A 16,358-nucleotide genomic window follows, 5' to 3' on the forward strand; every position below is an offset into this window, starting at 1 on the left:
TTTACAATGAATTTTCCATAATATAATGCATTTTTGTATATTATTTTCACTCAAATATGCATTTTGTGCATACTTCCCCATATATATATTTCTGCAATTTTTTATGGTAGGAGAACTACATTGCTGATTTCGGGGAAGTGTGAATTTTGTGTTGCGAATTGTTCTGAGAAGTGTGAATCCCCACTGCTGCTGCCGCCGCCATCCCTATTCTGAAGCAGTGACATTTACTTCACTGTGGCCTCTTTAGGGTAAAAGAACTGAGTACTACTATCTTTCTTCTATTTCTTTTAATAACTGGGCTTCTGTTACTTGTGCAAGCTACATTTATTGTTCTGGGTTTCATTTCAAATCTCATTCCCTTCTTAATAAGCAGATTAGCATTTTTATTGGGATAGCTGGAACAGCTGGGGGTGGGGGGAGTTTCCCACATATATGCTATTATTTCTCCCAGAGCGTGGACAGCCTCCTGCAAGGCTTCTGCAGCAAATTTGTACTTTGTCTTGGATGCTAATGCCTCTGTTTAAATTATTCAATATTGTCTGTTTATCAGTGCCGTTTTTAGTTGCATAGAGTGTTTGTGTCTGTGAGAAACATAAACAACTGGCTGCCATTTTGAAATACTACTGGAAATGTCACTGGGACATAGGAAGCTGCTGCCTCTGTCTCATGGTGAATACTTTGCTTTGGGATGGCGTTTCAAGCCATCAAAGCATGAATTCAATGAGGCACATACCAGGATTGACAATATAACAGATTACAGTGGTGCCCCGCAAGACGAATGCCTCGCAAGACGAAAAACTCGCTAGACGAAAGGGTTTCCGTTTTTTGAGTCGTTCCGCAAGACAAATTTCCCTATGGGCTTGCTTCGCAAGACAAAACGTCTTGCGAGTTCTTGCGAATTTGTTTCCTTTTTCTTAAAGCCGCTAAGCCACTAAGTCGTTAATAGCTGCTAAGCCGCTAAGCCGCTAAGCCGTTAATAGCCGCTAAGCCGCTAATAGCCGCTAAGCCGCTAATAGCCGTGCTTCGCAAAACGAAAAAAACCGCAAGTCAAAGAGACTCGCGGAACGGATTAATTTCATCTTGCGAGGCACCACTGTATATTCGTGAGACAAGGGGGACTCAGTGAGAGACAAGGGGGACTCGTGAGACTCAGTGAGTTTATAGTAAGAATTTCTGGGTTTGTTTGTTTGTTTGAACACTGCTTTATACAGAAAAGAAGCAAGTATTTTAATTGAGTTTTCTGATTTTTTCTTTATTGTATCTTTTAGATTTTGTTGACAAACAATTTAGACAAAAATAAATAAATAAATAAATAAATAAATAAATATAGACAAACGCCAGCTCCCTTGGCCTTTAGAGCTAGATGAGCGCTCCAACCCCAGAGTCATCCGCAACTGGACCTAACAGTCGGGGTACCTTTACCTTTTACTAGACTTCATAAAGACTGTGTTGTTAAGCTGTATATGAATGTTTTGAATACATAAATAACTACACGGTGAGTGTTCATGATTGCCTAGGCTTCTTCTGTTTGTTGTGTAGTACCATTGTAGAAAAACATTCATAGGGAGAATACCTTATCTGCAATGAAATCACCAGAGGAAACATGCATCTTGATTCCAAGGAAGGAAGGAAGGAAGGAAGGAAGGAAGGAAGGAAGGAAGGAAGGGCAAAGTTGGACCAGTTGTTCTTAAGAGATTCCACAGATGATAAAAGGAAACTAAACGAGGAAGCAGTAAAGAGGAGGGGGTAACAGCAACTATTTAGGACCCATAAAGTTTGTATAGTTTCTGAAGTACAAATAGCTTACTCATCAGTCACAATTCTGACATCACACGTTGGCTAAAAACACTGAAACCAGGAGCAGCCAGGCTGGCTTATCTCACAGAAATTGCTTAGAGGGGTGCCTGTACATTTTGCTGTCTAACTTTCCTTCTAGGGGCTTGCTTCTTTTTAATGAGATTCAGAGTCTTGGCCCTCTTGCAGGCACTGGCACTATTTGTGCCATTATGAGTCCAGTCCAGCCATTTTATGGGCAATGCTCCAGGTGACCAAATTCCTTGAAATTCTGAGCTAACTTGAGTAACTGTCCTTTCTAGGTGGTTTAATTGACATATGTAAGATTCTGCATTCATTATATGAGATTAATAATAAATGATACTTTTTTAAAAATATAGGCTAGTTCTCCTTAAGGTGAAAATCTGTCCCTGGCCTCACTGCAAACTACAGACCAGGGCTCATACATGATGTGATGATGTATCCCTTCCACACAGGGAGGGAAAAACCCTCATAACACAGAAAAACTATGTACGACTGAGAACTTTGGGCTATGTTGTGTGTCTATTATGATTATCAAATGTTGTTATTGTTGATATCTAAAGAGGTTCAGCCCAGATCCAGGTTTATTGTCTCAGTGAGATCTAAACCTTTATTTACCATTTATTGTGGACTAACATAGGTAAGGTAAAAGGAGCCCTGACCATTAGGTCCAGTCGTGACCTACTTTGGGGTTGCGGCACTCATCTCACTTTATTGGCCAATGGAGCCGGCACACAACTTCCGGGTCATATGGCCAGCATGACTAAACCATTTCTGGCAAACCAGAGCAGCGCATGGTAACACCATTTACCTTCCTGCCGGAGCGGTAGCTATTTATCTACTTGCACTGGCGTGCTTTCAAACTGCTAGGTTGGCAGGAGCAGGGACTGAGCAACGGGAGCTCACCCCGTTGCGGGGATTTGAACCGCCAACCTTCTGATCGGCAAGTCCCAGGCTCTGTGGTTTAACCCACAGAGCCACCCGCGTCCCTTGTGGACTAACATAGGAGAACAATAATAGAATCTTAGAGTTGAAAGGTACCCAATATCAGTTAAAGCATCCATGACAGATGACCACCCAACCTCTGTTTAAAACCTCCAAGGAAGGGGAGTCCACCACCTCTTGAGGGAGTCTGTTCCATTGCTGAACAGCTCTCACTGTTAGAAAGTTTCCCCAAATGGTTTGAGTCCTACCCTCCAGAGCAAGAGAAAACAAGCATGCTCCCTCCTCCATGTGGCAGCCCTAAAGATATTTGAAGATGGCTATCATATCATATATTAGGGACGCGGGTGGCGCTGTGGGTTAAACCTCAGCGCCTAGGACTTGCCGATCGCATGGTTGGCGGTTCGAATCCCCGCGGCAGGGTGCGCTCCCGTTGCTCGGTCCCAGCGCCTGCCAACCTAGCAGTTCGAAAGCACCCCCGGGTGCAAGTAGATAAATAGGGACCGCTTACTAGCGGGAAGGTAAATGGCGTTTCCGTGTGCGGCTCTGGCTCGCCAGAGCAGCTTCGTCATGCTGGCCACGTGACCCAGAAGTGTCTGCGGACAGCGCTGGCTCCCGGCCTATAGAGTGAGATGAGCGCACAAAGCGTGTTCTCACTAGAGAGAGCACGTGTTGCGGTTGGGGGAACAGGCCACAGTCGCATGACTAGGCAAATTTGTTAGAACCCAAAACTTATAGGGTTAATTGGGTTGCTGGGGATTTTTGAGTGTTGCCAATTAGGAGGAGGGGTCAGAGGATATAAATATAGGAGCTGGACGTTGGGACGGCCTCTTGGCCGTTTTGCACTGGATCAAGGAGCAGCTGCGCTTGAGACGGTTGTATTTGGCTTTACCCCCCCCCCCCATCTCTGTTTTCCTTTTCAATTCTATATTTCTCTCTCCCTGATTCTCTTGGTTATCCTTCCTTCACTATCGTCCCCTTGAATTTCACCTTTTCCCTAATCCTCCAGAGGGAAGACAGGGCTGTGGCCGGTGGCCCCCCCCCCCTACACCGGGGGGAGGCTTCGCCTTCCCCGCTTCCTGGGGCCTTCCTGGGGGTAGCGGCCTCCGCGGCTGCGGAGTTCGGCCTGCTTACCCCTCCGCTGTTGCGGCGGTCTCCCTTCCCGCCCCCCCCCCTTTGCATTAAGGCCGCACCGCGGCTGCGGTGTGCGGCGGGCCTGTTTTTTCCCGGTTCCCCACCCCCCCTTGAATAAAAAGGCCCCATCCCTCCCGTTTCCCCCCCTCCATCAACGGGGGCTCCGACTCCGGCTGCCGCGGCGGCGAACGCGGCCGGGGTCCTTCCCCTTCCCGCTTCCCCCTCTGCTGGTAGGGCCGCGGCCTCCGCAACAGCGGAGCGCGGCCTAGCCTCTTTTCAAGTTTAGGGCCGAGGCCTCCGCGGCGGCGGAGCGCGGCCGGCTCCTTTCCCCTCCCACCTCCCCCCACCCCCACGGTGTAGGGCCGCGGCCTCCGCAGCGGCGGAGCGCGGCCGGCTCGGTGTTCCTCCCGTCTCCCCCCACCCCCCCACGGCCTAGGGCCGCGGCCTCCGCAGCAGCGGAGCGCGGCCTGCCTCGTTCACCTCCGTTTCCCCCCCACCCCGCCTACAGCTTAGTGCCGCGGCCTCCGCACCGGCGGAGCGCGGCCAGGCTCCTTTCCCCTCCCCCCTCCCCCCCCACAGCTTAGGGCCGCGGCCTCCGCGGCAGCGGAGGGCTGCGGGGTTCCTTTCCAGCCTTGCCTACCCTCCTGGAATACTGCAACCGGCCTACCTGGTCGCCTGGGCACGAAGGTCCTTGCAGGCCTGCTAGGCCGCTCCACTGCCGGTAGCTGGAAGTGCTGCTCACCTGGATACACTGACGCACGTTCTGCGTCTGTACTGCTGACTGGCTGGCTGGCCCTCTAGTGGCTGGGGAGAGCAATTGCAGCCGATCGGCTCGCGAGCTCCCCCAGTGGCCTGACCGGTATTGCAGCCTCACAGGAAGTGTTTAGGCCTGTTTAGCGCCACCTGCTGGTTGATCTGGGCAGCGCGCCTTCAGTTATTTTAGATAATTTTAAGGGCCATAGCTCAATTGTAGATTGTCTGCCTTGCAAGCAGAGGGTCACAGGTTCAATCCCTGGCATTTCCAGGTAAGGCTGGGAGATAAGTTTTTGCTGTGCTTCAAGTGATTTTATTACTCTGTGCCTTTGGTGCGTGGTGGGCCCCCCCACCCCCCCCCCTGTTGGCTGGCCTGTGGCGGTGCATTGAATCCGCCACTCTAGGGATATTTTGCTTGTATTATTGTTCTTGCCAATTGCAATTTGTTTGGTTTTAGGGATTTGTTGAGGAGACTAATACGAGGTACCTCTGGGTGGTAGGGTGATTGGCCGGCTATTGCCACTTATCCACCACAATTTTATAATATTGATTTAGTTTAATTTATTTCCAGGAAATTTACTTTGTCTCTGATTTGTCTCCATTCTAGCAGGTATGGCTCCAAAGAGGGACTCTGCCCGCCCTGGCACGTCTTCCACTGCAAAACGGCCTATTAGAGGCCCATCTCAGGCGCTTCGCTCGCCTGCTCCGAGTCAGCCAGTGGGTCGGGTGCAGTCCCTTGTGGATAGCATGGCCGGCGATCCTGCAGCCTTGTCGCGTTTTGCGGCACAGATGGACGGTTTTCTTCAACAATGTTCCGGTCAGCCTTCCACGTCTGCAGGGCCGCCTCGCCCAGTGAGGGTGTCGTCACCAAGTGTGTCATCCTATAGCGAGGATGGGAGAGAAGAATTATCGGCTGGAAGAGGGGTTGATGATTCTCAGTTAACCCAGCCCCATTACTTACCTGCTGTTCACGGTCGGGGGCGGAGGTCGCGCCTTTCCTCACGGAGAGCTTCCGGAGGAAGGGCCTCTTCGCGGCCTTCCTCCCGCCGAGGGGGGAACGTGACGCCTCCGGTAGAGGCACCGGCTGCCTCGAGCCGTTCACGTGTTGTTTCTTCCTCGTCAGCCCCAGGTCCTTCACGGCCGAACGATGATTCTGAGTCATCTGCCGAGGACAGCTTACCAGTGCCGGCCAGGAAATCTTCGGGCGGAAAGCGTCACCGCAGGAGATCTTCCCGGAGGCGTGCGAAGCGAAGAAAGGATGACTCTTCTACTTCTTATACCGGTACGTCATCTTCTAGTTCCGATGATGAGACCGGTAAGTCCCTGGAACTGTATTGGGGTTTTGGGGAGGCGGCTTCTGGGCTTCCTAGGTGGGCTTGGGAGCGTAGGTCCAATTCGCATCGGGCCAGATACGGTGCCGTTCAGGAGTGCAGGGATGGGGTTTTGTTGCCTGACATTAAGGTTTCGACCAATTCTGCCAGGGATGTCATCCCTGGTTCCCATCTGCCTTCAAAATTAAGGGCCAGAATACTGAATGGTCGTTACGTGGATATGTTTAAGTTGACGCCTCCTTCAGAGGATCAGGAGAAGGGTAGTTTTGCTAAGAGACGTCAGGGTGCCGCCACTTCAGACAGAACTTTCGAGCTTTGGCTTGATTGTTTCCAGGTTTTTGCTGGGGTTGTTGTGGCGGCTTACCCCCGGAGAGCTCTGCATTTAGTGGTTTATCAGTCTATTGTTCGCACTGCATTCACCAGTGCTGGAGAAAAAGCTGCTATAAAGTACGATGAGAATTTTAGGCGCCGTGCGGCCAGAATTCCATCCGCCCGTTGGGATCGCAAAGACCTTGACGTGTGGACCACCTACGTGGCTCCGCGCATCGAGAAAAAGCAGCCGGAACAGCAGAAGGTTAGGTCGGGGGCTCCGAGAGCCGGGCGTCGCTTACTCTGCTGGGACTTCAACAAGGGCTCTTGTCAGCGTCCAGGGTGCAAATTTGCACACATGTGCGAGAGGTGCAATGGACTACATCCCGCTTCCTCTTGTTATGCAGGCCGGAGGCCCTTTCGTGGGGGCAAAGGGGGTTCCCAACAGGCCCCCAAGTCCGCAACCCCCGCCGCAGCTGCAGGGACGGGAAAATAACATGCTGATTTCTTTAGCCTATACTCCTGTCCGCCAGCAGATATTGCAGTTGTGGTTGCAGTCTTATCCCAATAGGGACGCCGCAGCTTATTTGAATAACGGTTTTTCCCTAGGTTTTCGGATTCCAGTGGCTGTGACTCCCGTAGCACGGAATCCTGCTAACCAAAAATCAGTTCGTGAGCTACCTCAGGTGGCTCGCAAGAAGATAGCAAAGGAAGTGGCCTTGCAGCGCATGGCCGGTCCTTTTGACACCCCCCCTTTTCACAACTTGCATGTATCCCCTTTGGGTATCGTGCCGAAGAAAGCGCCGGGTGAATTTCGTTTAATTCATAATCTGTCGCACCCCGCGGGCACGTCAGTCAACGATGCGATTCCTCCGGAGCTCTGCTCCGTGAAATACGCATCTCTTGATCAAGCGATCAAGATGATTAGAAAATTTGGTCCGGCTGCCTTATTGGCAAAATGCGACATCGAGTCGGCATTTCGCTTGTTGCCAGTTCACCCGGAAGATTTTTGGTTGTTAGGTTTTCAGTTTGAGGGCAAGTATTATTTTGACAAAGCTATGCCTATGGGTTGTTCGATTGCCTGTGCAGCCTTTGAATCTTTTAGTACTTTTTTGGAGTGGGCCCTCAAAGCAAAAACTGGTTTGGGCGGAGTCACTCATTATTTGGATGATTTTTTATTGGCCTCGGCGTGTGATACTGGGGAGTGTTCCGTACTCCTCCGAGCTTTCGCCGACCTCACCCAGGAGTTGGGGGTTCCTCTGGCCGCAGACAAGACTGAGGGTCCTTCGACTCGGCTTACTTACCTGGGTATCCTTCTGGATACTGTCTCTCAAACTTCCAGCTTGCCAAGAGACAAGCTGGTGGCCTTAAAGAAGGTGATAGAGGAATTACTCCCGTTGAGGAAAGTGTCCCTTAGGCAGCTACAATCGCTTTTGGGACACTTGAATTTCGCTTGTAAAGTGGTGGCGCCGGGGCGCCCCTTTTGTTCTCGTTTGGCCAGGCTCACGGCGGGGTTGAAGGCCCCGCATCATCGGGTGCGCCTCTCTAAGGAGGTAAAAATAGACCTGTCCATATGGTTGGAATTCCTGGCAGACTTCAATGGGGTCTCGTTATGGCAGGATACTTTGAACCTGCATAACGACTTCCAGGTGCAGTCAGACGCTGCTGGGTCGCTAGGCTTTGGATTATACTGGAAGGGTCGCTGGTGTGCGGAGCGTTGGCCGGCAGAATGGGCAGGAGGAGAGATTACGCGGGACCTAACTTTTCTTGAGTTCTTTCCCATTGCAGTGGCAGTGCATTTGTGGGTCGAAGAGTTCAGGGACTGCCGTGTCTGCTTCTGGACTGACAACCAAGCAGTGGTGTCAGTGCTGGCCAAGCTGTCGTCACGTTCCCCCAGGGTGTCGGCCCTCTTGCGGGTTTTTGTTTTACATTGTTTGCGTTATAACATAGTTTTTTCAGCTCGCTTTATCCCTGGGCTGTCTAACGAAATTGCTGATGCTCTGTCCCGTTTTCAGATGGAGCGGTTCAGACTCCTGGTTCCAGAAGCTCGGTTACGTCCGGAATATTTCCCGGATCATCTTTGGAACCTTGGCAGCAATTAGTTTTACAGGGAGTAGCGGCTTCGGTCTCCCCTTCTACCCTAAGATCATACACGAAAGTTTGGGATGATTTTGTAACATTTTGGCGGCAGTCTGCCGGCGATGTAAGGGGGCTCCTGCCCACATCGTCACAGGTGCTACAATATTTAGCACATTTATTTCAATTGGGCAGGGCGGCTAGGACGATTAGAGTGCAAGCTGCCGCTATAGCATTTTTCTGCAAGGTATTTTTTGATAAGGATCCTTGCTCGAAATTCATAGTACGCAAGGCTTTAGAAGGATGGAGTAGACTCTCCCCTTCCCGACCAGCAAATAGGCAACCTATAACATTTGACATGTTATGTAGAATTCGCAAAAAGCTACGGGTGGTGTGCTGGTCGGGGTATGAGGCTCGCCTGTTCTCAGCTGCCTTCTCGGTCGCCTTTTTTGGGGCCCTGAGAGTGGGTGAACTAGTGGTAGAAAATCGTGAGACTGCCCGTCCTCGGGGTCTGTTGATACAGGATGTACAGCTGTCCCCGGTTGAACTTCGAATCACGATTAGAAGTTCCAAGACTGATCAGAGGGGCAAGGGGGCCATCATTCGTCTCCCGGCCACGGGTAAAATGGGCCCCTGCCCCGTAAAGGACGTTAGGAGGTACCTCGCTTTGCGCACCCAAGGCGATGGGCCTTTGCTTAGGCATGAGGATGGGTCACCCCTTTCTAGACAACAATTTACGAAGGTGATGCGAAAGGCGATCTTGGCGAGTGGAGGTGTAGCAGCGGATTTTGCTCCCCACTCGTTCAGGATCGGGGCTGCCACAACAGCAGCACACTGGGGATTGTCAGCAGCCAGAATAAAGGAGCTGGGCCGATGGAAATCGGATGTGTTCAAGGGTTATGTTCGTTAGCACGGTTGTTGATATTGTTTTGTCTATTCATCTCAGGTTCTGCGGAGGTCCGCATATGGCTGGTGGGACATAGCATCGTCCACTGGGCTTGTGTTGCAGCACGGCAGTCGGGACTGGGTCCAGGTCTCGGCCTCCCTCGGCATGTTCAATTATCCTGGCTGTCCAGAAGGGGAATGCGATGGTCGGAGCTGCTGCCTATGATTCGGAGGCAGTTGCAGTTGGAAGGACCCCCATCGGCCATTGTGGTGCAGCTGGGCGAGAACGACCTGGTTTTTTCGGACTGTTTTTCCCTGCGTGCTGCAATTTTGGCGGACTTGGAGGAGCTGCGGGCATTGGTGCCGACAGCTAAATTATTTTGGTCGAGGTGGCTGCAACGGCGTGCTTGGCGGGGCAGTCACTGCCCAGCCGCCACTGAGAGAGTCAGAAGGCGTATTAACTCCGCAGTGTCGCTGAGGATCTTGGAAATGGGCGGAGATGTGATTTTTCATCCTGAAATTTCTTCTCAGGTGCCATCCTTTTTTCGAGTTGATGGCGTGCACCTTTCTGCTCCGGGTAATGAGGCATGGATAGGTGCGGTGGTGTCCAAGCTGAGGGCTTGGCTGGGTTTGTGAGTGGTTTGGCGGGAGCTGAGGGCTCCATGGCGGTTAGGCATTGGTTAATTGGTTCTTGGAGGGGTAAGTGCCTACCCCTCCAAATGATGCGGAAAAGGGAATTCCGTTAAAGGAATCCAGGGGCTTGCCATTCTTTCGTCCTGTCCGTGGAGCCGGGCTTGGGCCGTGCAAGCCCCACCGGAACATGAGGGTGAGAAGTGTTGGATTGATTCCCAGCCTCATTTCTCACCCAATACTTGTTTCCCACGCTGGCTTCCGGTGGGGTCCGGAAGTGACAGCTCTGTCCTTTGGGGGCAAGGACAGATAGTCGAACCAATGCCTAAGCAACCACTCACCATTTTTGTATTGAATAAAGTTGTGGCCAAAAATTATGCCAAAAACCTTAAACAAAAAATTAAGTGTGAAGTGTGAATTTTTTGGGGTGGCATTGTGGGACTCAACACGCAAAGCGTGTTCTCACTAGAGAGAGCACGTGTTGCGGTTGGGGGAACAGGCCACAGTCGCATGACTAGGCAAATTTGTTAGAACCCAAAACTTATAGGGTTAATTGGGTTGCTGGGGATTTTTGAGTGTTGCCAATTAGGAGGAGGGGTCAGAGGATATAAATATAGGAGCTGGACGTTGGGACGGCCTCTTGGCCGTTTTGCACTGGATCACCCGCCCTCCCTCCCTTTTATAGGGTGGTTCCTGGTTTCATTGACCTTGCTATTGCCTGTCATGGGGTCGTCCGCATTGGTGCGGGGGCCTAGTAGGAATTTTGCCATCTGGCTGATTGGCTGGTGCCATTTGGTTTTTGCCTACTACGTAGCAAATCGTCACAACTTGTAAGGTTGGCGGTTAGGCATTGGTTAATTGGTTCTTGGAGGGGTAAGTGCCTACCCCTCCAAATGATGCGGAAAAGGGAATTCCGTTAAAGGAATCCAGGGGCTTGCCATTCTTTCGTCCTGTCCGTGGAGCCGGGCTTGGGCCGTGCAAGCCCCACCGGAACATGAGGGTGAGAAGTGTTGGATTGATTCCCAGCCTCATTTCTCACCCAATACTTGTTTCCCACGCTGGCTTCCGGTGGGGTCCGGAAGTGACAGCTCTGTCCTTTGGGGGCAAGGACAGATAGTCGAACCAATGCCTAAGCAACCACTCACCATTTTTGTATTGAATAAAGTTGTGGCCAAAAATTATGCCAAAAACCTTAAACAAAAAATTAAGTGTGAAGTGTGAATTTTTTGGGGTGGCATTGTGGGACTCAACACGCAACCCCAGAGTCTGTCAAGACTGGCCCGTACGGGCAGGGGTACCTTTACCTTTACCTTTACCTATCATATCATATACTTTTATGTCTATGTATCTCTACTGTAGTTACAGATAGGTAGCCATGTTGGTCTGCCATAGTCAAAACAAAAAAAAAATCCTTCCAGTAGCACCTTAAAGACCAACAGTTGGTCTTTAAGGTGCTACTGGTAGGAATTTTTTTTGTTTTATCTCTATTGTGTTAAATATCCAGGCAAGCAGGCAATATATATGCAGACAAATATTAAACGGAAAACCAACCATCTGAAATTAAAATATAATTGCAAACAGCAGCAGATGAGACCAGAGAGCCTTTAGAATATGATGTTAATTCTCAGAATCAGAAAATGCCAAACAACATCCCTTGCTTGGTTACAACAATGAGGTTGTTTCTTTAAAAATATTACAGAATGTGCCGGGAGGGCGGGTGGAGTAAAGCTGAAAGAAATATACTGGAGATTATATAATTAATGATGGCTATAATTTAGAAAGCATAGCCTTTCCCAGCAGTTCTGAAGAAGCACGGAGACATTCATTGTGGCCATTAATCAGCAGGCATTTCTAATAAGGGTCAGTACGATCCAGCATTATTCTGTAGATTATTATCAGTGAGCTAGTAAAGAAACTTTGATTTCTACCAAGTGGCTATTATCAAGCTGCCTTGATTTTATCTCAGCTGTTTAGAATCAACAGCCAGAATATAAATATGTGTGTATGTGTATTCGTATATCCTTGGGCTCATTCAAATACCCCAAATTGATGCTAATAATCCTTCCCATCTGATTTCAAGTTGTAATTTGCTCAAAGTGGCAATGCTAATTTGTGGATCATAGAGATGCCATTGAAATTGGGGGGGTCCCACTAGTTGCTGAGATGACACTTTTTTGGCAAAAAAAAAAAAAAAAAAGAGAATGAAAGCAGAAATAAAGAGGCATTGGTTTAATTATATGGGTAGCAACCACATCAGGATATTTTCTTTTCAAAAAAATAAATAAATCTATGCATGGTGGGGAGAGGTTTAACCCTTTTTGCTCTAGAAACATTCCTGATTAAAATCTCCCCCGTGGCAATTAGCTTTGGGAGTGGGGTAATTCACCAGCATCAATTGTTTCCCTAAAACTAATTATCACAGGAGATATTTTTGTCTAGATCTTGGCTGCGGAGGGAAGTGCTAAACCTCTTTACAGACCTGATGAGAATCAGGAAGAAGGAACATATCTATTATTAAATTGGAAAAATTCCCTGATGTGAGCCCTACAATCCAACTTTTTAAAAACCAACAACAGCATCCCTTTCCTAAAAGATAAAATGACTATTCCCTTGGCAAAGTGTATAGGAGTGATACCTTAGACAGCGTTCAGTTAAACACCTGCACATAGGCACTTTTAGAAATTGCTTCATTAACTAGTAGTGTCCAATAATAAGAAGGTTTTTTAATAACAAATTGTACATAAAAAAGTAAAATAATGTTAAGGGTGAAATTCTACACTCACTTTTCTGGAAGTACGCCTCATTGAACTCAAAGGGTAAAAAAATGAGGTGCCAGTTCTCATATCTGTGGGCAGTTCATAATAGCTGCCATAGGCAGCGGGAGGGGGGGCGGAGACGCTGGTACTCTGTACTGGTGAATAGCAGCCTAATAAAAAACGACTGGACTTCACCAGCACTCTGCACATCAGCACTGGCGATCACACACTCAAGCTGGTGGATGATTTTGTTTACCTGGGTTCCACCATAACCTCTCTATCAATGCTGAGCTGGATAAGCATATTGACAAGGCAGCTATGGCAATGGCTCGCCTCTCCAAAAGGGTATGGGAGAATGTGAACATCCAATACCAAGATGAAGGTCTACCAGGTTTGCATGTTGAGCATGCGTCTTTATGGAAGTGAGTCGTGGGCAACTTTCAGCTGCTAGAAGGAATGCCTTGACACCTTCCACATGCACTGTGTCAGGAAGATTTGGGGTGTCACATGGCAGGACAGAGTCTCAAACAAAGATGTGTTCTCCCAAACCCACATTACCAGTATATTGACACTAGTATGTTGTGTCAGTGATGTCTATGCTGGCTTGGTCATGTCCACAGAATGAAAGATGGTAGGATCCCCAACGATGTATTCTATGGAGAGCTGGCTTCAGGCACCATGCCCATTGGCAGACCAACTCTTCATTACAAAGATGTTTCCAGTACGTTTCCGAGCACAATTCAAAGTGTTGGTGTTGAACTTTAAAGCCCTAAACGGCCTCAGTCCTGTATACCTGAAGGAGCATCTCCACCCCCATCGTCCAGCCCAGAGACTGAGATCCAGCGCTGAGGGCCTTCTGGCGGTTCCCTCACTGCAAGAAGTGATGTTACAGGGAACCAGACAGAGGGCCTTCTCGGTAGTGGCGTCATCCCTGTGGAACACCCTCCCATCAGAGGTCAAGGAAATAAGCAGCTTTTAAAAGACATCTGAAGGCAGCCCTGTTTAGGGAAGTTTTTAATATTTAATGCTATATTGTTTTTAACACTCGATTGGGAGCTGCCCAGAGTGGCTGGGGAAACTCAGCCAGATGGGTGGGGTATAAATAATATATTATTATTATTATTATTATTATTATTATTATTATTAGTCTGCAAACATGACATGAAGTCTGGCAACATCAACCCAACCATGTGAACTGCAGTGCCTGGAGACAGACAGTCAGGTTGTGTATCCATAGCAACAACCAGAGGAGGAATGACCGCTGGGAGGAGGGCAGAGAGAAGAATCTCCATGGTGCATCTGCAGCAGCACAACCAGACACGTTCATCTGCCCTAGCTGCAACAAAACATGTCTCTCACATATCACTCTCTACAGCCACGGCAGCCACTGTAACCTTCCAACAGTTTGACATCACCCATAAAGGCACACTCCCCCACTGTCTTTCAAGACAAATGGTTGCCAACCAGGACATGTATAGGATTGTGCTGTTAATACTGTGCTGCACCTATCTTCCTATGCTTGCGAGCTCTGATCATTAATACCTCTTTGTTCTCCAAAGCTATTCCTCTCTCAAGGTTGGGCATCAATGTTACATTGACGTATTTATGAGACAGATACACCAACACAGAGCTCCCTGGGGCATATATTATCTAACACAGCTTGTTAAGCTCAGCATGCTTGTAATTGGCATCTTCGATTGGAAGATCAATCCATCACGAAAACACATCTTAAATTAGAAGTGTGACATGCCAGCTCATATCCTTCCGGTAGTATTAGGGTTAACATAGAATATGTCTTCTTTAAATTGTAGCTATACATTTTGGCTTTTTAAATGTATTTTCCAACTTAATAACGGCGTGCATATCTGATATGTGTTCTGGTGAGTAAAATACACATCTTGGGGTTTCTCAGAGTGAGAACAAATATTTGCCGATTGAAACACGCCACCGAAATTGCATCCCCATGATAAGTTCTATCTTCTGCTGCTTTAACAATTCAATTATTTTCCCCTCTACCTGGCATCATTCTACAGTGAGTTATCCTTCCTCTAAAATTCTACCTACCTCCTACTTGTATATTTTTTTATTGAACACCTACTGTACATGCATCTAGGGTGGGGGTACGGGAACAAAGAATGACTCCGAGACTTCTGTGTATTTATTTATTTGAATATTTATAATCCACAATTCCATAAAATATATCAAGGTGGCTTAGAACTTAAAACACTATAAAAGCAATCTATGGGTATATAAAAAACCCAATTTAAAACATCAAATAAAACATTGATTGGCTAAACAGAGAAATTCATACAGTGCAGCCCTGTCTAAAAAGTACAGTTTTCAAAAGATATTTGAGAGGAGGCAGGGATGGTTGCAACCTCTAATGGCAGGAAGTTCCATGCAGCAGGGCCTACCAAACTAAAGGCTTGGTCCCTAGTGAAAGCCAACTGAAGCTTGGGAGCATGGGGAACCGCTAAAAGAGCCCCATCGAAGGACTTAAGTGATTGAGGTGTAGAAAGGGTCAGATAGGTCTTAGGGTACTTTGGGCTCAAGTTGTTCAGGGCCTTGTGAATTGACACAAGAACCTTAAACCTGACCCGGTAGCAAAATGGCAGTCAGTGAAGCCCTCAGTGGTGGATGTCGCCAGTAATCTGCTCTTGTCTGTCCAATACTAGTTGCAGTTCTTTGTGCCTGCCCATTAGGGGAAATAGGAAGCCCCAAACATATATATTTTTAGATGTCCCTTTTATGTTGAGATTTGTAGAGACACCATTGATCCTTTGCTGAAGAGGCTCACCGATCTTTCAGACAAGTCTAAACTAAATTCTCTCCTCTTAGGCAAATATCACAAGATGACCTGGCTGGTAGCCAGATTCTGGCCTAGATTTGTAGGCATAGATCATCCTCTAGAATAAAATAGCTTACCAGGGAAATGCTGAAGTCACCCTTTGGGGTGCCTCAGGGTCAATTTTTATGGTAGCCCAAATCTCAATTGTACAGGTGTATGTATATATTTCAATTTTAACTCATGAGCTATTGCTGCAATCTGCTCTGGTTGTATATTTTGTCTTTATGAACGCTGTTTTTATTGTGTTATGTGAGCTGGTCTTTGACTGTAATAAATTATCTATCTAATCTGTCTATATCTATATCTATCTATCATCTATCTATCTATCTATCTATCTATCTATCTATCTATCTATCTATCTATATCTATCTATCTATCATCACCTATATCTATCTATATCTATCTATCTATCTATCTATCTATCTATCTATCTATCTATCTATCATCTATCTATCTATCATCTACCATCTATCTATCTATATCTATCTATCATCTATCTATCATCTATCTGTCTATCATCTATCTATCTATCTATCTATCTATCTATCTATCTATCATCTATCATCTATCTATCATCTATCCTCTATCTATCTATCTATCTATCTATCTATCTATCTATCTATCTATCATCTATCTATCATCTATCTATATCTAGCTATCATCTATCTATCTATCTATCTATCTATCTATCTATCTATCTATCATCTATCAATCTATCATCTACTAGTTGCAGTTTCCAGACAGGATGCAAGGGCAACTCTACATAAAGTGTGCTACAGTAATCAAGCCCCAAGGTTACTGAGGCACTGTGGCTGTTTTAAGGCCACAACTTTATTGGTTACAGGGCACCAAGTCTGGCATGGCACAGGGCAAGGATCC

The 16,358-nt window shown here is 47.6% G+C and overlaps 3 protein-coding genes across 3 annotated transcripts; all 3 read left to right on the plus strand.

The window, feature by feature from the left end:
- The first annotated feature begins 5,256 nt into the window (after nucleotides 1-5,256).
- Nucleotides 5,257-6,780, plus strand: LOC144325381 (uncharacterized). The gene has a single exon (XM_077918320.1). The coding sequence runs from the start codon at nucleotides 5,257-5,259 to the stop codon at nucleotides 6,778-6,780; it is 1,524 nt and encodes a 507-aa protein (XP_077774446.1).
- Nucleotide 6,781: 1 nt separating this feature from the next.
- On the plus strand, nucleotides 6,782-9,220 carry LOC144325382 (uncharacterized). Its single transcript, XM_077918321.1, has 3 exons — nucleotides 6,782-8,334; nucleotides 8,730-8,980; nucleotides 9,168-9,220. Exons 1-3 carry the CDS (start codon nucleotides 6,782-6,784, stop codon nucleotides 9,218-9,220), a joined length of 1,857 nt encoding a protein of 618 aa, XP_077774447.1.
- LOC144325028 (uncharacterized) lies at nucleotides 9,078-11,120 on the plus strand. The gene has a single exon (XM_077916701.1). It carries the CDS (start codon nucleotides 9,234-9,236, stop codon nucleotides 9,879-9,881), a length of 648 nt encoding a protein of 215 aa, XP_077772827.1. The 5' UTR covers nucleotides 9,078-9,233; the 3' UTR covers nucleotides 9,882-11,120.
- The last annotated feature ends 5,238 nt before the right edge of the window (nucleotides 11,121-16,358 follow it).

This window comes from Podarcis muralis, chromosome 13, assembly GCF_964188315.1.
Source record: "Podarcis muralis chromosome 13, rPodMur119.hap1.1, whole genome shotgun sequence".
Taxonomy (NCBI): Eukaryota; Metazoa; Chordata; class Lepidosauria; order Squamata; family Lacertidae; genus Podarcis; species Podarcis muralis.

Bases quoted from the DNA above. Each gene is read 5' to 3' on its own strand.
- LOC144325381 (XM_077918320.1), top strand. From the start codon at position 5,257: ATGGCTCCAAAGAGGGACTCTGCCCGCCCTGGCACGTCTTCCACTGCA.
- LOC144325382 (XM_077918321.1), top strand. From the start codon at position 6,782: ATGCTGATTTCTTTAGCCTATACTCCTGTCCGCCAGCAGATATTGCAG. The intron at 8,335-8,729 runs GTTACGTCCGGA...CATGTTATGTAG, and splicing joins CTCCTGGTTCCAGAAGCTCG to AATTCGCAAAAAGCTACGGG. The intron at 8,981-9,167 runs GTAAAATGGGCC...CCACTCGTTCAG, and splicing joins CATTCGTCTCCCGGCCACGG to GATCGGGGCTGCCACAACAG.
- LOC144325028 (XM_077916701.1), top strand. From the start codon at position 9,234: ATGGAAATCGGATGTGTTCAAGGGTTATGTTCGTTAGCACGGTTGTTG.